This window comes from Phascolarctos cinereus, unplaced genomic scaffold, assembly GCF_003287225.1.
Source record: "Phascolarctos cinereus isolate Bilbo 61053 unplaced genomic scaffold, phaCin_HiC Scaffold_4;HRSCAF=312, whole genome shotgun sequence".
NCBI classification, from domain to species: Eukaryota; Metazoa; Chordata; class Mammalia; order Diprotodontia; family Phascolarctidae; genus Phascolarctos; species Phascolarctos cinereus.
The window spans coordinates 248,734,251-248,758,489 of record NW_027555847.1 but is presented as its reverse complement, the minus strand read 5'-3'; the positions used below and the strand labels follow the sequence as shown (position 1 = coordinate 248,758,489).

The following is a 24,239-nucleotide window of genomic DNA, read 5'->3' as shown; positions in this document are numbered from 1 at the left end:
TTGAGAGACTGTAAGAGACTAGCATAAGGGGGAAAGTGAATCTTCTGAGTCCCAGAAAGACAGAGAAATTGAAGAAATTTTTCTTCAGGGGTGCTTACCTCTAGACTTTTTTGGATGTCCATCAGTTTGAGGACTCCTGTGCTCCCCCATCTACTCGTGTCTGGATCTTTGGAACCCACTGAATGGGCTTTTTCTCGGGATATAATGGAAGAGGATTTAATTTAACCATATGTGGGTCTTTTACCTAAGCTGCTATTTAATTGAAGCCAAGATGGATCCTTTCAGATTGTGTTGTTTCTGGCTTGAACAACAGTATTTGGAGTGGTCACTGTCTTCACATTATCTAGTCAGCAGACCTCCTCGTGGTCTAACCAGCATCCAGCATCTCTCACCAGGATCATGCCTGGTGATCTCCTCCCTCCTCTCCCCCAACCCCAGCCCTGACAGGTTGACTGCTTTACTTCTGCCTAACTCCTGTTGGGTAAAATAGTCCAGAGCTAGGAAAGAACTCCTATTGTTCCAAGGTTATTTCTCAACTTTTGCTTGAGAAGGAGGGAAAATAGGAAGAGTATCTGAAAATGGCCATGCTTGGATTTCTGTTTTTAATGGTCTCCACTTCATTTTCAAGGTTGGAATGAATGCAAATGGGAAGGAAGGAGGAAAGTTAAAAATTCTCTCCCCCCCAATTCCCTTCTCTCTCCTCTCTTCTCCTCTCCTCTCCTTTCCTCCCTTCTTCTCTCCTCTTCCCTTCTCCCTTCTCTTCTCCTCCCCTCTCATCTCTTCATTCTTCTCTCCTCCCCTACTCCCCTCCCTTCTTCTTTCTTCTCCTTCCTTCTCCTCTCCTCTCCTCCCTTCTCCTGTCCTGTGCTGTCCTCTCTTCTCTTCTCCTCTCCTCTACTCCCTTCTTCCCTCCTCCCCTCTCCTGTCCTCCCTTCTCTCCTTCCCTCCCTTCACCTCTCCTCTCTCTCCTCCCTTTCTTTCCCTGCCATTGTTTCAGTCTGGCTGGCTGCAGACTCACTAAGACAGCAGCAGCAGCGTATTGATTTCCATTATGACAGCTATCTCTAAGGCTAGAAACTTCTCTAGGCCATTTTTTTAAAACTGAAAGCTCTGATTCTGGAGAACACAGCAGCCCAAGGAGAATTCAAGCAGGGATCCCCAAACCCCTAGATTTGGCTTGCCCCTAGGATCCAGCCCCAGCCCCCCCCCCCCCCCCCGGCCACTCTCTGCCTCTGAAAACAGCATGTTAGCCTTGCTTCTGTAGACAGCTTCACTTGAATCTGCTACAGCATTCCTGGGGAAACAAGCCTTCACTTGGGCTCCTGGGCTGGAGCATCTGTTAAGTTACCTCAGCCAGCAAGGCCACAGGCAGAGGCCAAGAGCTAGGAGGGGTAGAGGTAAGGGGAATGGAGCTGTGTCAAAGCCTGCATGCACCTGGTGTGAGAAGGCCGTCCCATCTAGGCTCAGCCCTACTGCTGGAGAAAAGCACACATTGAAATCTGTCAGCCTACTAGCTACATAAATGTCTCCCATAAATACCTATTGGGAGAGGTGGAGAATAAGGCATGCACACTGAGGGCTATCAGAGTGAGCCTTTCTCTCCTGAGCACCCTATGGTTTATCTCTCTGCATCTCAGCAATTTCCTTTTCTTTTCTTTCTTTTTTTTGGGGGGGAATGGGGGAATGCTTTAGGTTTGGCATTGAATAAAATTAATTTTTAAAAAATTATTGTACATGAGAGACTGATTAGCACTGAGATGATAATATATGCTGTGAACATTTTCTTTCCCTCCTTCACTAACACTGCAGAAGACTAATCTTTAATCCTAACATGCTTCTTACCTCTGCCCCCAGCCCCCTCCCCCAGCCTCCCTCCAGCTGAGACCTCACAGAACTTGGAAAATGGTTTCTTCCCCACCCCACACAGTGTTTCCAGTTGAGCTGGTGTGTATGGGTTTGCCTTCAGCCAGGTGCTGCAACCCCAGCTCTTTGTAACAGACTCTTTCTGACTGTCTAGCAAGGATTAGGTGTATTGACTTGAGTGGCTGAGTGGAGCAGGTAGGCCTAGAACCCTGGTATGAAGGTTTCTTTGTTTTGTTTTTGTTTTTAATAAATTTATTATTTAATTTATTTTTAACATTCTTTCAAGAAAATTTTTGAGTTCCGAATTCTCTCCCTCCCTTCAGTCTTTCCCCTGTCCATTGAGAAGGCAAGCAATATGATATCAATTATACATGTGAAATCATGCAAAACATATATGAAGGCTTCTTTGGTTGTCATGATGGGGCTGTTGTCCATCTTTCTTGGTCTCTGGCTGAAAGGGATGGGGGTGGAGACAGCATTGCATATACCTTTCTGGGTTGTTGTGAATCTGAAGGAGATAATATTTGTAAAGCACTTAGAGCAGTGCCTAGCACACAGAAGAAACTTAATAAATGCTTATTTCCTACATTTGTTGAGGAGATGGAAAGCAACTTGATCTGCTGGAGGGGTACATCTGGGAGACTCAAGGGCACAGCCCCCCTTCTCTAGGCAGCTAAGCGGCACATGGACAGACTGCTTGACCTGGAGTTGGAAAATCTGAGTTCATATCCAGCTTCAGACCCTTCTAGCTGGGTGACCCTCTCAAGTTATCACTTCTGTCTGCCTCAGTAGGGGATAGTATTAGATTGTGAGCTCCTTGAGGGCAGGGACTATCTTTTGCCCCCTTTTGTATCTGTGGCACTTAGCACACTGCCTGGCTGCATAGTAGATGCTTAACAAATGTTTATTGATTGATAAATTTTAGCACTTACCTCCTGGGGTGTTGTGAGAATAAAGTAAAATAGTATTTATTAATGCGCTTTGTACATTTTAAAGCACTGTATTATATGCTAACTATTATTAAGCGGCTACTTCTCAAGATTCTGCCCCTTCCCCAAAATATAAATAAATAAAAAGCCCAATCATCCTCACTACTTAGTACTGAAGTAACCTGGCCAAATACTTCATACCACTCCCAGGGAGTGGAGTGTCAAACCCCTCCCCCCTCCCCCCCCCCTTTCTCCTCCCAACACACGTGCAATCAATCTCCTTGCTAGGTCAGTAACATTTAGAAAGGATGTATGAATCCTTCCCTGCTTGTCATGCTGGCCTTGCCTGTATGCCTGCCTCTTAATATTCATGTGCACCAGACTGGACTCCTAGCCCCCCCAGGGCCCTCCATCCAGCCCGGACTGGCAGCTGCACCCTTCTGCAGGGTTCAGCCTGGTCTATACAGAATGGAGCTCAGTGGAGACCTCTGTGTGACTATTTGAGGTAGGGAGGCAGAGGGATAAAAAGGTGAGGATTCAGGGAATGCAGGTTTCTGCACTAGGGATTGTTTTTTTGGAGTAGAATAATGGCAAAATAGTTGGTTCATTTTTCTTGCTCCTCTCAGATACAGCAAGGACAGTCTCTCCTCCAGGGCTTCTTAGATAGGGTCACCCCTTTAATATTTCTGACTCCAAAAGGCTTCACTGAAGTGTGTATGTATAAGCTAAGGACCTGACCACAGAGCCGTGGAGATCTGTGCTGCTTCTTCTGCCCTCAACAAACCATTTACTTTAACTAGCCTCAGAGTAGAAGTAAGAAATTCCCAACACACTCTTCCCACAATCCTAGGCTTCTGGTATTTATACTAGGAGGGACAAATAAAGGCACTTTATTTTATAAATGAAGAAACTGTGGCCCAGAGAAGTTAACTTGTCTAAGATAACCCAGGAATCAGAGAAACAGCAGAGGTGGCCATCCAAGCCAGGTCTCTAAGTGAAAATTTAGTGATCTTTTCCACCATACCTTGCGGTCTCCCCAGGCCTCACTAAACCAATTACTTCTTTTAATGCCCAGCTTAAAAACGTGGGGGAGGGGGGTCCTCTTGACAGAGAAATGGTAGATTTAAGACACAGAATGAGACTGATTTTTTTTTTGGACATGACTGATGCTAGAATTGGTTTTGCTTGACTGTGCTTATGTGTTACAAAAGTTTTGTTTTTCTTTTCAAATAAGGGGAAGGAAGTCAAGGGGAAAAAAGATATTTATTGAAAAAAATAAATTTTTAAAGGGGGGAATGGGGGAGCATGACCTGGAGGAAGGGTGCCATATTCTGGGCCCCAAGTGGTCATAGGGACCCCAGCTCATAATCTCTGCCATTATCATTTATTGGCCTAACTCATTCAAATTTAAATGAGACCCCACATGGCAACAATTAAATGTGACTAATGGTTTATCATTTTAATTGAGGTTTTAATCATTTATTTATTATTCATTGCCAGTAACATTAGGGGGAGCCCCCATAATAGCTTCATCCCTCCTCTTGGCCCTCTCCTTTTTTTTTTTAAGGCAATTAGGGTTCTCTTCTTTTTCTTGCCTCCAGAGAGGAGCACTTTCCTTGCCCTAAGGTGGCAGGAATAGACCCTTTGGTCCCCTCTGGACCTCAAGTCTTTCTCCTTCCTTGTGTATTCTGAAAGAACTCCTGCCCTTTCCTCAGGTCTAGGGTGGGTTGATTTTTTTTCTTCTTTTTTTCCCCACCAAAGCAAGAAATGGTCATAAAACACTTTAGGAAGTGGGTGAGAATGCTTTCACGCTTCAAATTAGTCTGAGAGACAGCAAAAAAAAAACCCTTTCCACCACCTCCCACCCTCAAAACCCCATTGCACCCTTAAACCCAGCAACCACTCAGCTCTGAAATGACCACTTTTTGAGGAGGAGATCCCCTTCACGGGCCCTTCCTTTTCGGTACAGAAAGCTTCACCACATTCCTACTGGCCTCTCACACTGTATTGTTTGCTTCCCACCCCCCTCCTCATTTTTACACAGCAGCTGCCTTCCCCTCTGGCCCACTTGGGGAGGCCCCAGCCCCTCACAGGCCATTATCCTCAACCCTAAACTGTGGGAAGAAGGGCGAGTAGAGGGAAACCTAAGCATTTGACAAGCCACGTCCCTGGCTATGCTTCCCTTCTTCCTGGCGCTGGACAGATAAGGGGTCGTTGCTGTGGTAACAGCAAGCCAGGCCAAGGCCTTCCTCTCTCCTTACCTCCCTCCCCCCTCCCTCTTTTCCTCCCTGCCTTGCACATCACTGAGGAGCAGCTGATCTCTCTGCCTAGGAGGCTTGTCAGGAAAGGGGGGGCATAGGAGAAGGATTGGGGGGGGAGAAAATAAAAGGAATGTTATGGGCAGATATTCCTCATGGGCTGAGAAGATCTAAGGCCCTTGGGGGCTGTGAAGACTGTCTCTTTTTTTCTCTTTTCCTTCTTCTGTGGTCTTGCCCAACTTTTCCTGAAAGCCTTTGGAAGCCCTCAGGGCTCCTCTAGACTCATTTCCCCACTTCAGTATTGCCCTCAACCCTACCTAAGCAAAACAGGAAGAGAAGAGGGGTTAGGAGGGAAGATGGGATGTCTGACTGCCGAAAGATGGGAGGAGGGGATAAGCAGGAGGTTTTGTTCGGCTGGGCTAGGCCCCGCTAGCAGCATGTGTGCAGTCACTCCCAGATTCAAGCATTACTACAAGACACTCCCAATGCCTGCAGGAAGGCTCCTACAGTGGGTGACTCCCAACTCCCTGGCTCCAAATAAACCCACGAGAACTGACTTTTTCTCAGCCGAGGCATCTTTCTAAGGAGTTGAGCAGGTCATCTGAAATGCTTTCCCTCCAAAGGAAATCCAGTTTCAACTTGTGATGGGTGGGTGGAAGAGGTGACAGAGATCTCTGGGACTGAAAGATGCAGTAAAGGGTGGAGAGAGGTGATTGAGCCATAGGTAGAAGCCCAGGGGTTCTAGGACAGGGGTGAGAGGGGTGAAAAGGGCAAACTAAGTACCCAGGAATGTGAGTTGGGGACCATCACCTATATATAAAGCATGAAATTGGCTCCACAAAATTTAAAGGGAAAGTAAAGAATCTGTCAGTATCATGTGTAATTATTGAGAAAGGCACTTGGTTCCTTGCCTTCTGTGCCTTTAGTTTTGCTAGGGACTTTCCCTGGAACTGGCCTTATTCTCCCTCCTCCCAGGCAATGGATAAGCAGGGAAAGAAAAGAGAGAGAGAGAGAGAGAGAGAGAGAGAGAGAGAGAGAGAGAGAGAGAGAGAGAGAGAGAGAGAGAGAGAGAATGAGAGAGAGACTGACTCAGAAAGTCCAGTTTGTTTCTGGTCTCATCCCCTGGGCTATTTTACAAACCAAAGGTGCTTGAGGCAGAGTGTTGCTGTGGCCTCTTCATCATCCAGTTATAGATTTGCCAGTCCTCAGATATTGATGTCACGGCCAGCAGTAGCCTGAGACTGCTGTCCCTTTCATTGAACAACAGCCATCAATGGAGATTTTGCTTGAGACTTTGCCTTGTGGCAGCCAAAACAAACTGGAAAAGTTTACCTTTCCTATCTCCTATACTCCATCTCCACCAAATAGGGGGTAAACTATCCCTTCCTTTGGTCCCACCCAAATCCACTTCAGAAAGATAGAACAGCTCCTTTTTAGGGTCAAGTGCCAACATTCACAATATGGGAAGGCAGGCATCATGGGTGAGGTGGGGTTGAAACAGTCTCATCAAACGGAGGACTTATTTGCCATGGATGTGGACTGACACGAAAACCACCCCACAGCTCTGAGGACTCAGACAACAGCTCCTGGTACTCAGTGGGGAAGCAAAGGAGGTCATTGGCCACTTGCAGGTTGGGGGGTGTGGGGGTGGGGAATGAGAGGAAGGAAAGCAATTTAAAAGGGGATTTTTATGAGAAGGTAGCTGCCAGCATTAGGGTAATCATCCTTTTCCCCTTCACCTAGAGCTCACAGGTAATCAGTTCCCAGCTGCTCTAGGCCCACCCTACGACGCACACGACGCACACGGTACCTCTGTGTTGGATACACATTCATATGTATTCTGTTCTCTTCAGTTTTATATTAACTGTATAGGAGGAGGGCAGAGAAAGGGGCCATTCTGAGGAGGGGAGATGAAAGCTGTTGTCCCGGTCTCTGACACACCCTATGGCTTCCTCTGTCAAAGAAGGGAAAATTGAACAGGGCTGAAATAAGACTCTAACACCCCAAGCTCTACCCCCTCATTCCTCAGCCCAAGAACCATGATTTTTCCACAGGGTGTCCTCTTTCTGGCCTTGTCCTCCTTTCAGCAATTCCCCTCCACCCCCACCCCCCCTTCTTCCCTTCCCTGCTTCCTCCCTTTTTTTTTCTTTCCCTCCCTCATTGTCCTTTCCCAGCAACCAAGCTGTCTTGAAAAGTAATCATAATAATAATAAGTAATAACAACAGAGCCGATAAGCAGCCCTTAAAGGGGCAGGGTAGCATTTTCCCAAGCTCAAGCCCACTTCCTCAGCAAGCTTTGAAGGACCTTTTTTCCCTTTCTTGTTTCCAGAAGCTGTTCTTTGGTTTTGTCCCTTTGTTCCTTGATTTCTATTTTTCTTCTCCCTCCCTCTCCCTTTCTCCTTCCCCCCTTCCCCTCCTCCCTCCCTCTCTCCCTCTCTCTTCCTCTCTCCCTTTCTTTGGGGGCAGACGGAAGGCATGAGGGTGGTTGGGGAAGTGTTTTGCCTGCTTTCTTCATCAGGGGACCAAGCACTGGGCTTACCATATTTTAATTGAACTGTCTTTTCTCAGAGATATATGCTTTAACCGCATCCAGCTGCTTGTGTGTATTGGGAAATCTGACTATAATACAGAGGAGCTAAATTAAAAGAAGCCAGCATTGCAGTAACTACGGTGATTGAATCGGGGAGGGGAAAGTATGGACTGGGAGGGGAAAGGTTTGGAGGGGGAGAGATGATCAATATTGCCACCCCTTCCCCACCCTTAAAAAAAATGTTTCTGGTAATGTATTTTGGAGAATGTGAAAAAAAAAGCTGTGGAAATGTTAATGATATCCACAGGACACTCAGCAGGAAATGAGAGCAATCTGGGACTAATAAAAACCGAAATGTAATTTGCGCAGATATACGAGGCAAAGGAAAAGGTGCAGGCAGTTTCATTTGGAACAGCCCAGAGTTTCACACATTCTGGGCTCATAAAATATGCTGTATACAGCAGAATGAGAGCAGTCCAACCTTCCCAAGTCAAGCTGGGCAGACACTACCACCCCACCTGGGGAAAACTAACCACCTTTGTCCCCTAGAGCAGGAGATTTACCTGACTAAAAAGGCCCCCTTATGACCCAAAGCACAAAGACAAAAATTAAGTGTGTGGGAGGGTGAATCTTGTTAGTGAGATATGTGAACAGAAAGTGGTAGCTCTGTCTCTGGGAAGAATGAGAATCATCCTGGGTCCAGTTCCCCCCATATGCTAGTGCCTTCCCCTAGTTTCCTTCCACTCATCTGAATGTTTCTTTAAAAAAATTAATTTTTGTTGTATTACATTGATATATTTACTTTTGTAATTGCCTGTTTCCCCTGTATCACACACACTCCTCCCCTTTCCCCTTTCAGAGAGACATCTCTCATCATAAAGAATTTAAAAAGAAGGGGAAAAAGTTCAACAAAACTAGCCAAAGGCAGTATTGCTCAGTGGAAACACCTTGGCTCTGGATTCAGAGGGTTTGTATTTAAATCCTGCCTCTGTTTACTTGGACAAGTCACTTAACTTTCCAGGGCCTTGCTTTCCCTATCCATAGAACATGGGGTTGGACTAAATAGGTTTCTTTTTTCTTTTTTCTTTTCTTCTCTCTTTTTTTTTTTTTAAAGGCAATTGGGGTTAAGTGACTTGCCCAGGGTCACACAGCTAGTAAGTGTCAAGTGTTTGGTCTGAGACCGGATTTGAACTCAGGTCCTCCTGACTTCAGGGCTGGCACCTCGCTGCCCCCAAACTAAATGGTTTCTGAGGTTTTCTCCAACTGGAGATCCATGAGCCTATGTCAGAAAGGTCTGAGGTTCCCATCTCCTCAAAGAAGGGCTGGTATCTTCTCATAATTCCTTAGGCCGCTGCTTGGTCATTAGGACTTCAAAGCATTCAGTTTTAGTTGTTCTTCCTAGTGTTACTGCGTATATTGATTTTCCTGGCCCTCCTCTTTTCCTTTTACATCAGTTCACATAAGTTTTCCCATGCTTCTTTGTATTTATCATATTCATCATTTCTTACCAGCACAGTAATATATCATCGCATTTATGCATCACAGTTTGCTGAGCCATTTCACAGATTACATATATCTATTTTATTTCTAGTTCTTTCCTACCACAAAAAATGCTGGTATAAATATATTGATGACATGGAACCTTCTTTTTTTGTCATCAGTCTCCTTGGGGACTCTTTCGGTCAAAGGGTCTCTCTGTTTTCATAATTCCAAAATGCTCTCCAGAATACTTGGACCAATCTATAGGTTTCATGCATGTGCCTATCAAAGTATGTGTTGTCTCCCCTGTTAGGATGTAAGCTCCTCAAGGGCAGGGGCTGTTTTTGCTTTTTCTTTGTATCTTTAGCACCAAGCACAATACCTGGCACACAGTAAGTGCTTAATAAATATTTAATGATTGATTGATTGTGACATTTCAAGCTGTCCAGGGAGACTGGGCCTGAAAGTCAAATTAGGCTGCAGTACTTGGTTCATTTCAGTGTATGAGAATGTGTCTGCTTTCTTCCCCTGAAAATCAAGAATTTCTTGAAAAGAACAGTGTTTTGAATTTTCTTTCTTTTAAAGAAAATCAAACTAGAAACTTTTTTTTTCTGGGGGAGACATTAGATGGAACTTAGACTTTGCTTCATGTGTGGTAAGGAGACAGAGAAAGATCAAAATCCTGTTCTGCGTAACTTTGGTTTGACACTTCTCAGTGGACACCTTGTGTAATATTTTATATGAGCCACCTAGGGATGGAATTGAAGTAGGGAAATAGGGCGAAAGGCTCTTCTTTTCCTTGTTAGAGTAATGTTTTGTAATAAATTCAGTGAGAGGAGAGAGAGAGAGAAAAAGGGAAGGGACTTCCCCTGGTTGAATATTAATATTCAGAGCCCGGATGAGAGATGATTTGAAAGTGTGTGGGTTTGTGGCAAAACAGGAGAGACAGGCTAGTTGGAGAGATTGTCCTTGCAGTCACAAAAATTTCTGGGATCTCCAGGTAGCTCATACTCTATCTCCCTCCCTCCCTTTCTCTCCACCCATGCCTTGGCTTCACAGAGCATGATGTCTTTTCATCAGTGAAGAAGGAACAAGCTATTCCCTCCAGCTCCAATAGAGTCCTGGCTTCAGGGTACTAGCAGACAATGACTTCAGTTTACCTAGAGAGAACATATGGATTCTTTCAAGCTTGTTCCTGGAGTGTCCTGGAGAGCAATCCGTTTTCTCTGTTTGCTATTCAGGTTAACCTAGCTACCTCCCACACCCTCTGCTTTTCCTTTCTCCATGTTAGTCACTGCAGTGGGATATGCTCTGGAAATGTATGGATGACTGAACTGGAAAATGGGTTTGTAAAAGAGGGTGATTCCATGGGAGAAGAGCGTCCATTTGAAGAACAGTAAAACTCCCCTTCTCATGGCTTCACTCTCAATTTTTCAACATTTTGCCCTCGTGCTCCCATGAAGAGCTCTAGGAACAAGCATTGTGTCCCTCTTTTCTAGATTTGAGTATGAGAAAGAGGGAAAGTACCTTCCTTAGGATTGGTTTTGGTTAATCTAGGCTGAATCTTTCCTGTCTGCTGGCACGTGAAGTTGTCCAGGCAAGGAACATAGCTCTGTGGGAAAGATCATCTCCCAGGATCAGAGCAGAGTGCCAAAGGGAGGAGACAAAACCTTGACTCAATTTCTCCAGAGCCAAAAGGCATTCCTGTGATCCATGAGGAAACATATGCTAAAAGCATGTCTATGGCCAGTTGTAACCCTTCTTTCCTCTCCTCCATTCCCACTCCAGCCAGCCACCTCTAGCCTAGAGTGACTAAACACTTCGTTTTGGTATGGATCAGAGGATCGCAGATTTAGAGCCTAAAGGGACCTGTTAGAGACCATGATCTCCTCATTTTGCAGGAGGAAAACAAGATCCAGACAGGTTGAGTAACTAGCTCAGTCTCATAAGTAGTAAGTGGTAGACCTGGAATTTGAACAGGGATTCTTTGACTCAAGACCCAGAATTCTTTCTATGTACCAAGATACCTCCCAGGTTATGCTATTTAAAAAAAATGTTTTGGCCTCTATCTTAGAGCTTCTTGTTTGAGTGGCAGTACACTTTTCAAGAAAAGGCACCTCTGGTCAGCCTTAATGTAAAGGCATTCAAGTCTTCTTCCCAAATTAATTCCCTATCCTGGGACTTTATCTTATTTAAGGGTCTCATTCCAAGGGTAAAAGAACTTGCTGCTGGTCAGGCCCCCCAGCACTAGCTTGTAAGTCAGATAGGTCTACAGTATATTGCCATGACTTTGACCTGTCCCTAGACTCCTATTGAAGAGGAGTTAGGGAGCCCAGCTCAGGATAGGTAAAGGGCACATCTGTGTGTGCCCCACACCTCGAAGTTTAGAGAGCTTGAAGGGGAGGTTTATGCCTGACTGCCTTAGACACATGCTGGGGACATGCCTGCAGCATTTTCACTAGTGGATAAAGAGAATTCTTCAGCGTCCAGCGCTACTGCTCTTTTATCCTTCATTAGTATTCACTCCCTCACTCGTGGGCACATAATCTGTTTATCTACCTATAATATCTAAAACATGAGGCAGGTGCGGCTGTCCCATCCCTAACACAATTGGGAATAGGAAAAAGGGACATTTCATGCCTACTGTGGCTCACTGATGCTCTAATAGACGTCTGCTTTAAGGAACAGACAGATTCCAGATGGTATCGCATCGACAGAGGAGGTTATTGGTGGGTGTGTGTGTGTGTGTGTGTGTGTGTGTGTGTGTGTGTGTGTGTTGTGCTCCAGCGCGTGCTCAGTAGGGGGAGGAGATGCATTAGCAGGGAGTCAAAATGACTTTTCACCTGCCAGTTGAATGAGCTGGTTTCAGTGCCCAGCACGGTTAGGTCAAACTGGAAATTTCAAATGCTGCGACTAGATTACAGGATCCAGAAATCCCAAGGGAAAGCAGGAGTGGGAATCACACTACTGTGGGATTTTGATCTGTCAGAGGAAAAACGGGGAGTGATGATGGGGAGGGGCGCAGGGCGGGGAGTGTTGGGGGACAAGTGAGGAGGGAGGGCAGATGGCAAAAGGGCAGGGAGGAAGGGAAAAAGCAGGAGAGTGAGCTATTGAGAGACCTAATAATACAAGTCAGCCAGTTCAGACACCTGCATTGGTTGCCTGGTCCTTGGCAAAGCTGAGCTGGAAGGGATGATCCGGCTGGAGTTACAAGCTCAACATTACTGACACAGAAAATGCCAATATGTGCACAACTGGTGAGGAATCAAAGGCAAAGGGGAAAGAATATTTTAGAAGGTGGAGGAGGGGGATAGAAAGGATGGGAAATAGGTGGGGACCCAGGGTGCTTGCCGCTTCTGCTCTGCGAGCAAAGGGCTTTTATCACGAGAACAGCAGCAGCTAAACACGCCAAACACTGGCACGGCTTTCAGAGGGAAAAGAACACGGTCCATTTGAATCCTCTCTGTTTCTTGTCTCTCCCTCTCTCTCTTCCCCCCTCCCCCCCCACCATCTTTCTCTCTCTTTTTCTTTTCACAGATAACCAGTCTGAGCCATGCAGTCTTTTCGAGAAAGGTGTGGTTTCCATGGCAAGCAGCAGAACTACCAGCAGACTTCACAAGATTCATCACGCCTGGAGAATTACAGGCATCAGAGCCAGGCAGGGCTGAGCTGCGAGAGGCAGAGGCTGCTGGCCAAAGAGTACTACAGTCAGCAGCCTTACCCGGCTTATGACAGCACCGCCTCCGCGGCCGCCGATAAATACCACCGAGGGAATAAGCCCATTCCTGTCCAGCAGCCACTCCAGGGGAGACCGACCTTTTCCAGTTACAACGTCCAGGAGAACAGTCCCTACCCAGCTCGGTACTCGGGAGAGGAGAGCCTGCAGACATGGGGAGCCCAGCAGCAGGCCCTCGCAGGAGGGGTAGCCAAGTATGAAGAGAACTTGATGAAAAAGACAGCCGTGCCCTCTGGTAGCCGCCAGTACCAGGAGCAGAGTACTCAGCTGCCCTTCCGGACTCACTCTCTGCACCTCCAGCAGCAGCAGCAGCAGCAGCAGCAGCAACAGCAGCAACAGCAGCAGCAGCAGCAGCAACAGCAGCAGCAGCAGCAGCTGCAGCAGCAGCAGCAGCAGCAACAGCAGCTGCAGCAGCTGCAGCAGCAGCAGAACCCCCTGACATACCCCAAGCTCCAAAGGCAGAAGATCCAAAATGACATCGCCCCTATGTCCTTTCCCCAGGGCTCTCACTTCCCCCAGCATTCCCAGTCCTTCCCTACCTCCTCCACCTATTCTTCGGCCGTCCAGGGGGGAAATCAAGGAGCTCACTCCTTTAAGAGTTGCACTGCCCCATCCAGCCAGCCCCACGAGAGGTCCCTGGCTAGCAATGCCAACCTGACTCCAGGGCAGAGGGTACAAAGCCTGCACAGCTACCAGTCAGGCAGGATCAGCTACGACCAGCAGCAGCAGCAACAGCAGCAGCAGCAGCAGCAGCAGCAGCAGCAGCAGGCTCTCCAGGGCAGACACCATGCCCAAGAAACGCTGCATTATCAGAACATAGCCAAATACCAACATTACAATCAGCAAGGGCAGAGCTACTGCCAGCCAGATACCCCAGTGAGGACCCCTGAGCAGTACTACCAGACCTTCAGTCCTAGCTCCAGTCATTCCCCGGCACGGTCCATGGGCCGGTCTCCCTCTTACAGCTCGACTCCGTCCCCACTGATGCCCAACCTGGAGAACTTCCAATACAGCCAGCAGACACTCAGCACGGGAGCCTTCCCTGCCAGCATCACAGATCACAGCCACTTCATGCCCCTCCTGAACCCTTCCCCAACAGACGGGACAAGCTCAGTGGACGCCCAGGCGGTGAATTGCAAGAATTTACAGAAGGAGAAAATCCCCGAGAACCTGCTCTCAGACCTCAGCTTGCAGAGCCTGACTGCTCTCACCTCGCAAGTGGAGAATATTTCCAATACTGTGCAGCAACTTCTGATGTCCAAATCTACTGTTCCCCAGAAGAAAGGCATTAAGAACCTGGTTCCCAGGACCCCGGAGCAGCTCAAAGGTCAGCATTGCAGTCCAGAGAGTGGCAGCTACTCTGCGGAACCTGTGGGCACCCCTCTGTCGGAGCCTCTCAGCAGCACCCCGCAGTCCATTCATGCAGAAGCCCAGGAGGCAGACTACCTGAGCGGGTCAGAAGATCACTTGGAAAGGACCTTCCTGTATTGTAACCAGACCCGAAATAGCCCTGCCAGGGTCAACAGCAACTCCAAGGCCAAGCCTGAGTCAGTCTCCACCTGCTCGGTTACCTCCCCCGATGATATGTCCACCAAGTCTGACGACTCCTTCCAGAGCCTCCATAGCAGTCTGCCCCTTGACACCTTTACCAAGTTTGTGGCCAGCGACCGGGAATGTCCCCGCCTGCTGCTCAGTGCCCTGTCCCAGGAAGAGCTGGCTTCGGAGATCATCGTGTTACAGGAGGCCATCAGTGAAAAGGCTGATAAAGGCTGGAGTGAGTCTCCTGTCCTGACTAAGGACCCCAGCAAGTCCTCCTTCTCTTTAGACAACCACAACACCTGCCTAGACCCTGTGGGCAAGAACACCTGGTCCCACCCAGACGAGGCAGAAACCCTACCTGATCCCCTCCACATCAATAAAGGCAACAGTACCAAGGACTTTAGCGAGGAGCTGTTTGAGGATCCCCCTGTGGGGTTCACCATGCCTGAAACCAAGAAATTACCCTGTTCTCTTCCATATGGTCCCAAACCGAATCTCCCAGATGCCCCGTCTAACTCTGGGACGGCTGCTTTTGGCTGCTTTCCTGATACGACCGCTGACTCCGTGGGTTCTGGTGACAACGCAAACCCCTTTGCTTGGCCAGAGGAGAACTTGGGGGATGCCTGTCCCAGGTGGGGTCTACACCCCACAGAACTTCCTAAGGGACTGGGCCGAGGGAAGCCTCCCGAGGGAACTGGCAAAGAGAAAACAAATGATACAGTTTGTATGGGCTTCCCCGAGGGAGAGCCAGCAAGCGAGAAGGAGGAGGCAAGAGATTTCAAGCAGGAGGAGGTCAGAGAAGTGAAGGAGGAGGACGATATCCTGGGCTGCCAGGAGGCCAGCAAAGCTGATCGATGGCTGGAGGACAGTAGGCACTGCTGCCCGGCTGGTGACTTCAGTGATATCTCCTTGCTGCCCTCCGCAGAGAGGAAAGACCTGGAGGCAGAAGAGTACTCCTCCCTCTGTGAGCTCCTGGCCAGCCCGGAGCAAAGACCTGTTCTGCAGGATCCATCTCCCCCAAAGACCCCACTGATCTGCACCAAGGAGGAGCCCGACGGGTCTCTCAGCCCAAAGGCCAACTGGGTTTCACCCTGCCGCCTCTCCGGGGAGTCAGTCATCCTGCTGGGCCCAGCTGTGGGTACAGAGTCCAAGGTGAAGAGCTGGTTTGAGTCATCTCTGTCTCACATGAAGCCGGAGGAAGGGACAACCGAGAATGAGACCATGCCTCCGGAGAATATAACCCCCAGTGCCCCTCTGCCTGGGAAGCTGAACAAGCCAGCATTACCTGAAAACACTTTGGCCAAGAAAGGGCCGCTGCCTCGAGGGAAGAGCCTGAGGAGCCGGCGGGTGCAGAGAGGGCTACCAGAGGGAGAGGAGTCTGGCTGCAAAGCCCCAGATCTGCCCAAGGACCTTTCACTGCCAGAGCCCTGCACGGGACAGCCCCAAGGGCACACCGAAGGAGCCGGCGCCCCTGGCCAGCTGGGTCCTGCCGGGAGGGTCGTGACCGAAGGGCTGCCCAGAATGTGTACCCGCTCTTTCACCGCCCTCAATGAGCCCCGAACCCCTGGCTCCCACCCACCGAGCCTAACCGGGGCATCCTCCCAACCTGAGAAGCTGGGGACAAAACAGAGAGCCAGTTTCAAGTCTGGGAAGAGAGCGGGAAAACTGTCCCCTAAGGTGGCTTCCAGCCCCAGTGACCCTGCAGCTTTGCCAGTGCCCAGCCTAGCCCAAGAGAATAGCTCCATGGGGCCCAAGATGAAGGAAACTGAGTCCCCAGATACCCCAGCAAAGGACCAGAGGTCCATGATCCTCCGGTCTCGGACCAAAGCCCAGGAGCTCTTTCACCCCAAGCGGAGGAGGCCTACGGAAGGGAGGCTGCCAAACTGCAAAACTGCCAAGAAGCTCATGTCTAATAACCACCTACCACCCAGCTTCAAGATGCCTGGCAGTGCCCAGAAAGAGGGGAAAGCAAACCGGAGGGTGAAACTCCCCAAACCTGCATCGACCGTGGGAGGTAAGCTGCCCGAGCGCCAGCTGCACTCGCTGAAGAGGAAGTCCACCTTCATGTCCCCAATTCCAGCAAAGAAGAGGAATCTGATTCTCCGAAGTGGAGGTAGCCCTGGGAACATCAAGGAGGAGAAGGCCGAGACTTCCCCCAGCCTCTTCAAGAGGATCTCCAGCCCCAAAAAAGCCAAGTCCACCAAGGGTACCTGTGAGTCCGCCCTGAAAGCCACTCCTCCGGAGACCCCCAACGTCTGTATCAAAATCACTTCTCGAGCTGCCTTCCAGGGAGCTATGAAGACCAAGGTCCTGCCTCCCCGCAAGGGCAGAGGCCTAAAGTTGGAAGCCATCGTGCAGAAGATCACCTCTCCCAGCCTGAAGAAGTTTGCATGCAAAACAGCCACGGCGGCAGCGGCGGCGGCAGCGGCAGCGGCAGCGGCAGCGGCGGCCGCCGCAGCGGTGGTGGCTCCAACCCACAGTAATCCTCTGAGCCCTTCCCTCCCCGAGAAGGAGAGGGCCCTCAAGAAGGCCGGTGCCAGCCCAGCCGGGGGAGAAGCAAGGCCCTTAAACCCGGGCATGGCTCAAAAGCCTCCCGCGGCCCCCGGAGCAGAGCAATTATGCAGAAATTCCAACAACAGATCCTTAAAAGGAAAACTAATGAACAGTAAGAAACTGTCCTCTGACTGTTTCAAGGGTGAGGCCTGTTCATCTCCAGAGACACCGCAGCAGCAAGAGGAGCAGCAGCAGCACGGCGGCGGCGGCGGCGGCGTGGACGCTGCGAAAAGTCTCGGCCTGGTGACCAAGAAGAGGAGCCGAAAGGGGAAGGCAGCAGCCCTGGGCCTGGCCAAGCTCCCCCTGGAGAAGCGGGCGCATCTGGCGCCAGGCCTGCTCTTGGCCTCCAGGGAGAGGGCGGCTGTGGGGGGTGCCCTGGCCGAGGGCGGGGAGGACGGGGAAGGGGGAGGAGGCAAGAAGCCCAGCTTGGAGGACAAAGGCCTGAGCTCAGAGCCCCCCGAGGGCAGGGCCTCGCAGCCCCAGACGAGGGCCCAGAAGCAGCCCGCGGGCCAGGCCAGCTACAACGGCGGCTACTCCAAGCGGCAGCGCAAGCGGCTCACTCGAGGCAAGGCCAAGAACGTGGCTTCCCAGTGCAAGAGCCGGGCCAAAAGGCGAAGACAGCAGCAGCATGCTCCCCCCTTGGACCCCGCTGAGCCTGAGATCCGACTCAAGTATATTTCCTGCAAAAGGCTTCGGACTGATAGCAGAGCCCCACCCTTCTCCCCCTATGTGAGGGTGGAGAAGAAGGATGAGTTCACTACCACCTGTACTGTGGTCAACTCCCCTGGGGAAGAGCCCAAGCCCCGAAAGGAGAAGCCTTCCTCGTCCTCCTCTTCCTCCTCCTCCTCTTCCTCCTCCTCTTCTTCCTCCTCCTCTTCCTCTTCCTCTGCTGCCTCTCCTACCACCTCCTCCTCTGCCCTAACCACCCTCCCAGGGGGGGCCTCCCTGCAGGCCCGGGCTGTGCTGCCCCTCTCATCCACAATGCACCTGGGGCCCGTGGTTTCCAAAACCCTGAGTGCGGCCTGCCTGGTCTGCTGTCTCTGCCAAAACCCTGCCAACTACAAAGACCTAGGGGACCTCTGTGGGCCCTACTACCCTGAGGACTGCCTGCCCAAAAAGAAGTCCAGGCTCAAGGAGAAAGTTAGGGCAGAGGGGCCAGGGGAGGAGGCGGCACCCCCCCTGGAGAGAACACTCAGAAGCCTGGAGAGCCACTGCTTGGCTGCCACCGGCCCTGGGAAGCCACCCAGGCTGGATGTCGCTGCTGACTCAACGAAGCAGAGCACTCTGAGGTCAAGCTCCCGAGGCCTCTACAGGAAGCTCCAGAGCTGCTACTGCTGTGACGAGCAGAGGACGGAAGACGAGGAGGCCGCCTCTATGGCCACCACTGCGGCGGACAAGCCAAGGAAGCACGAATGCAGCAAGAGCGAGGCGCCGCCGCCTCCGCCGCCGCCGCCCGAGCTGAATGGAGACACGCAGGAGCACTGGGTGCACGAAGGTTGTGCCATATGGACTGCTGGCGTTTACCTGGTGGCCGGGAAGCTGTTTGGTCTGCAGGAGGCGATGAAGACGGCTGCAGATGTGGTAAGACCACCTCCCTGGGATGGATCGTGACAGGAGCTGTGGGGACTGGGTGCTGGGAGCTTAGGTCCTGACCCAACTGAGCAAACACTTCCCCTGGTTCAGTGCCTCACCTGCCTTACGTATAGGAAGCCCGGGGATGAAGGGAATGGAAGGAATACACATTTCTTAAGCACCTACTACCCGCTAGGCACCGAACAAATATTATCTCACTTGAAGATAGGAAGATACCTCCCTAGTACTCAGAAGGATGCCTTGGGAAGCCCTGAAATACCACTAGAAAATTCTCCTGGCAAACTGTAAAGGGCATTTGTTCTCCTGACCAAACCTAACACCCAAGGTTAACTAGTTCCTTAACATGGGTTGGGGAATAGGGGAATTATGTCTGTTAAGGGGAGGGAAGAAAGTGAAGAGGATCTGACGTTAGCATCTGAAGGAAGCCAGACCTTGAGAGTAGTGGAGGTATGAGGGTAGGTCCAGGCCCACCAGATTCAGGACATATCCCTCCAAGCATCTCCAGAGAGTCTTAGCATTTCCTACCCAGACTGTGACATTGGCCTCTGAAAGAGAATTCCCCAAGCATTTCTCTTGCTGGGGGAAGCCTGCTCCCATTCCCATCACTACACCCTTTGCCCAGACTTGGGGTGCAGCCTTGTTGTGGGAGCCTGGGACTGAGTCATTCACAGACCATGGGTTTTTCTTCTGCCTTTGACTCAACCTGTGTTGGGCGTTTCCTTATCCCAGTTCACTTAGAACCAAAGACTAATTAGAACTAGAGGGAAGTAGCTCGTACAGCCCAATCTCTTCATTTTACAAAGAAAGAAATCAAGGCTCAAAGTAGGGAAATGGCTTGCCCAACGTCACACAGCTAGTTCAATCCACGTTGCTTTATGTTCTCCCAGTTTTCTTTCTTCTTGCAACATCACATACTTTCTCCTTCCTTGGTTTCCCTCACCTTTAAAATAAAAACAACCAGATTGCACTCCCTAATCCCCCACCCCACCCTACCTCTACTCAACATCCCAGTAGCTTTGAGGAAATCTTCTATATCTGAAATGATAGGAATCAAGCACCGAGTATAAGAAAATCTAGGTAGGCCACAGTGATGTCTGAGAACCCTTCTTACCCATCGTGATCCAGACAACGGAGATATTGATATAACAGGACGTCTTATAAATGAGGTCATACTCTTTTATTGTAATAGCCCTTAAAGGGCCAGTCAAAATTAATGCTGTCATGGCACCAAAGATGAGGTCAAAGGGAAAATATGAGTCACCTTGGTTTTGTTGCAACATGTCCTGCTCCGTATAACTGAGACCTCTCAGGATCAGCATCCAGCACCCCGACATCCTCCCGAGGTGCCCTGAGAATGTTGGGCCAGCTGCTTAGCTGAAGGACAGGCACTCGTGTATTTGTGGAAGAGGCTGACGTGACTGTCTCCATTGTATTTTGGTCTGTAGGTGGCATGGGCATGTCTGCGAGTTAGCAGAAGGGAGGAACTTGGTTTTCAGGCCAAATAGAGTTAAGAAACATTCCCTGCCTTAATCATGATGAGAGAAAGAAAGAGGTGATTGGATTCTTATGTAGCCAACCCAGTCCTTCCCTTCTCTTGTCAATTATTCAGTTTGGAAAAAAAAATTTTTGTCAAATGCCTGCCATGTGCATTTCTATTCTAGGAGCTATGAGATATATGAAATTGAATGAGGCTCAGCCTTTCTCTTCAAGGAGTTTGCAGTCTAATTAGGGAAAGAAGGCATGGGCAGAGGCATGGTGGTGGGCGAGCCAAAGGCATATTTAAGGGATAGTCCCCCAACTCATCCTCTTCTCGTGTTCCTCACTTCTTATTTGTCTGTTCATTTCTACTTCTACGCCTCCTGCCCACTATCTTTTTCATATTTGATCTTGCCTTTGGTTTCTTCCCTCTGTGGAAATTAAGATGAGAGGACTTTCCCGTCTCCCCATAGTTCCAGAGCTGGGCTGCTTTCCTACCCAATGTCAGATGCTGCCCCCTCTTCTGTCACTCCAGCTGAGCTGGGAGTCAAGAACAGGTGCAAATGAGCACTTTTCCTTCTCATTTTCTGGCTTGCCCTCATCCCCCAAAAGAAAGACCTGGTGCCCACTCTGAGCTGGGGTGGCACGGGGAGGAGGGAGTGAGCAGGTTAAGAACAGCATCTCAGCAGGAACTTTTTGTGTTAAGATGCCAAGAGGATGCTTACCTGTGAACCAGCTCTCCCCCCACTAAACCAGTGTCATCACTCCAGGTGGCTTGGGCAGGATCTAAGGAGCCTGCCGAGCAGCAAAGCCTGGTTCAGTCTCAGCTGGGTTCCCTGGGTGATGCCCTGGGGAAAGAGCTGACAGAAACATGGGCAGGCAATGGTTTGCAGAATATACCCCAGTTCCAGTTTTTGCCTCAGCATCATTTTCATTCCATGAATTATCTTTCCCAAGGAGCTCCTTTCAGTGACTATCCTGAACCCACTGCCTTTCCCCCTTCTCCTCTTTGGAAAGGAGGAGCTGGGAACAAGCCTGTCCCATGCTAAAGGACTCAATTCTGCCCTTGCTTTCTCATGTCCTGGGACATATGCAAGGACAGTAGCATACCATCTGCCTTTTAGAAATGCCTGAAAGATTGGTTCCCAGAAAAGTTTGCTGACTCTGTTGAGCAGGTAGGCATCTGCTTTGCAGCCTGGGGCTCGCTCTGCCTTTTATGTGCTTTTCTGAGGAGGAAGACGTCACAAAATAGGGCATTGTCATCTTTTTCCCAGTGACTGGTAGAGTTCAGATGAACAACAGGCCGTCACCAACCCAGAGTGGTCTCAGTCAAAGCCCATGCCCCCAGGATGGCATCTCTTCCCACAATCCAGCACTCAGCAGTTCAAGTGCACAGCAGTTTTGCTACCACAAGTGGGGGCAATCTTGAAGTTCATTCTACATGTAGTAATAGAATTGCAGAGTATTAGAACTGGAGAATATTTCAAGTTTGTAGATTTTAAGCTGGAAAGACCCTTAGAGATCTAGTCCAGCCCTTCTCTTCCATTTTAAAAATGAAGAGACAGGCCCAGAGACATTAAGTGAGTGGCCTGAGGTCACACAGGTAGCTAAGTGGCAAAGCAGGATTTGAACTCATTCCAGATCTGGCCCTCATTCCACTGGCCCACCCAGCCCCTCACTGGACACATGAAGTAAAGTGACTTGGCCAGAGTCACAGAGTGAATTAGTGGCTGAGCTAGGATTAGAACCCACATCCCTGACTTCTCAATCAAGCACTTTCCCCACCATTCCACATTTCACTGTCTCTAGTTGAATTCCATCTAAAATGCAGCTTCACGTTGATACTCTACCCTTTGCAGAAGTGTAAAGCACTAAAGACAACCCCATCCAGCCCTAAGATCTTTTAGGCTATTGGGCTCTGACAAATGAGGTTACAGTTCTTGGTGGATTCACCCTTCTTCCCCCCAGCCCCTTTTGGTCTATAGGGGAGTGAGGTCCTTTCATGATTGGGCCCTGGGTTTACCCCCATTGGGTTCTGGTCCAAACTGCTGCCCCAACAGTCAGCCCCCTTGCCTCAGTAGGGTCTGTTGGTACCCCACTGGCACCACCCCATCTCATATACGCATGGATGAATATGTGTTTTTCCATCCGCCTTCACCAGCTGGTACTTTACAGTAAGGCCCTGTCCACTGTACTTTGCAATAGTGAATCCTGGATGTCTGGTCTATTCTTGTTCCTATGTCATTTTCCCTCCCCACGAACACACTCACTTGGATAGAGTACACCTTATCCCATTACATTGTCTTCATTCAGAGATTCCCCCCCCCAGTATACATTTGAATGTTAAAGGCATAAAGGCACCTTTCAGTTGGCCCTGGGCAACCCTCACACACATCATATTTGCAGTGTTAACAGAGACATTTTGTCTTCACAATCAGCCCTTAATTCAAAATCATTTTTTAGAGAGGGGGCATTTTGCCACTGGATACAAGAACAGTGGCTTTAGACCCTTGGGAATGATGCGTTCTGGCCTGGCCTCTTGAATATGGGTCTGGCCAGCTTGGGGAAATCAGCCCACTCAGATTTGGGGCCATTATCACAAAGGAGGAGACAGAATCCAGACAAGAGCTCCATCTAGGCAACAAAACTGATTGTGGCTGCTCTCTAGCTAATTCCCAATTAGATACCCTATGCCTTCCCAATGACGCAGGCTGTGTTCCAGACAGTGTCAGGAGATGGGAGAAGGCACACAGAGGGAAGCAAGAGAGATTAATGCCCCAGAGACATACGTCAGGTGGACAGCCATCCAGATGTATGAGTAAGCAGCCCCAGGATAGGGAGATGCTTCCCTGGCAATTAGCCAGCTCTTTCTCCTGGGAGGGAATGGGACGAGGGAGTGGGGGCAAATGGCCTTTGTCCTTCCTCTGGACACCCACAAGAGCTCTCTGTCTCTTGATAACTAAAGGCTCCTTCAGGGAGGCATTCTTATTCCAGCAGTAAACATCTGAGACTTGCTGTGGTTTGTTCTGAGGGCTCTGGGCCCCGTTCATTTTCAGGGTGAGAAGGAAGGGCTAGCTTCTCCATACAGTCCTGGAGGATGGGTTAGATTTAAGATGAATTGGTTCCTTCCTAGGAATCTTCCAGGACAATTTTGAAAAATGCATAGAGGCCAGAGAAGAAAGTCTCTTATTCAGGAGTGAGGCATGGGGGAAAAAAACAAAACAAAAACCTAGGCTCTGATGATTTGGGCCCAATATAGGGCCTGAGGCAGTGGCCATAGAGAGTACCATCCGTTCCCCAAGGACAGCTGCCTGGTGGCTGACTACAAAGGGCCTTGTACTGGTGGAACTTCTGAGGGGTGAGGGGAAGCAGCAAGGACCTCAGCCACTTGGAGACCTTATCCTGAGGCCTAGTCTCCTGAACTTTTGAATAATTTGGAAAGGGTTATCTCCCAGAGTTATCCACGTTTGCTTATTAAAATTATAATGGGCATTTACATGGTGCTTTAACGATTGCAAAGTATTTTACCTTCATTATCTCATTCGAACTTCACAAGCACCCTGTGAGGGAGCTGCCCACAAGCATTATTATTCCCATTTTATAGATGAGGAAACTGAGGCTCAGAGAAGTTAAGAGATTGTCGATGGCCATACATCTGGGTAAGTGTCAGAGGAAGGGTTTGAATGCAGGTTTCACTCTGTTTATTTTGGAGAAAGAAAATATTCCAGGAAAACTAATGGCTTATCCAGAAGGGCAGTCTGTTTGGTTGATTCAAACTATAGACAGCTGATTGACCCACCAGGAAATTTGGATTTCTGAGTGCCACTGAATTGCTTATCTTTTTTCCTCTCTACTGCTTCCCCTTTTTCTTGGATGTAAAGAGATGTTCCAGCTGCCAGCAAGTAGGTGCCACCCTTGGCTGCTGCCACAAAGGATGCCCCCAGACCTACCACTACGCATGTGCCAGTGACACAGGTAATGGACCATGGGGCCAGGACTTCTTGTTGGCCTTCTTCATAGCACTCTGGGAACCATGGGAGTGTGTGTGTGTGTGTGTGTGTGTGTGTGTGTGTGTGTGTGTGTGTGTGTGGTGGGAGGAGAGGGAGAAGGGTAAATGGGCACCATTTCAGGTGGCTTCTCGGGCCACCCTGACCTCTTTAACCCTATAATACCACATTGGCTTTCCTCTCCTTCCAGACATTTACTTGTTTTGATCCTAGACCCTCAGAACTATTAACAAAGCTATTTTGACTCTTTGGTTTCCCTGCCTCCTTCCCTATTTT

General features: G+C 49.4%; 1 protein-coding gene across 9 annotated transcripts in view; it reads left to right on the top strand.

The window, feature by feature from the left end:
- The window catches only part of RAI1 (retinoic acid induced 1), a 313,777-nt gene that overhangs the window by 278,560 nt on the left and 10,978 nt on the right, over positions 1–24,239 (top strand). For all 9 annotated transcript variants that reach the window (XM_020967339.2, XM_020967328.2, XM_020967329.2 and 6 more), the window contains 2 exons: positions 12,597–18,468; positions 23,838–23,931. In XM_020967339.2, coding sequence (XP_020822998.1) covers positions 12,613–18,468; positions 23,838–23,931 — 5,950 coding nt within the window. In that variant the 5' untranslated portion in view covers positions 12,597–12,612. The remainder of the gene's footprint in view (positions 1–12,596; positions 18,469–23,837; positions 23,932–24,239) is intronic.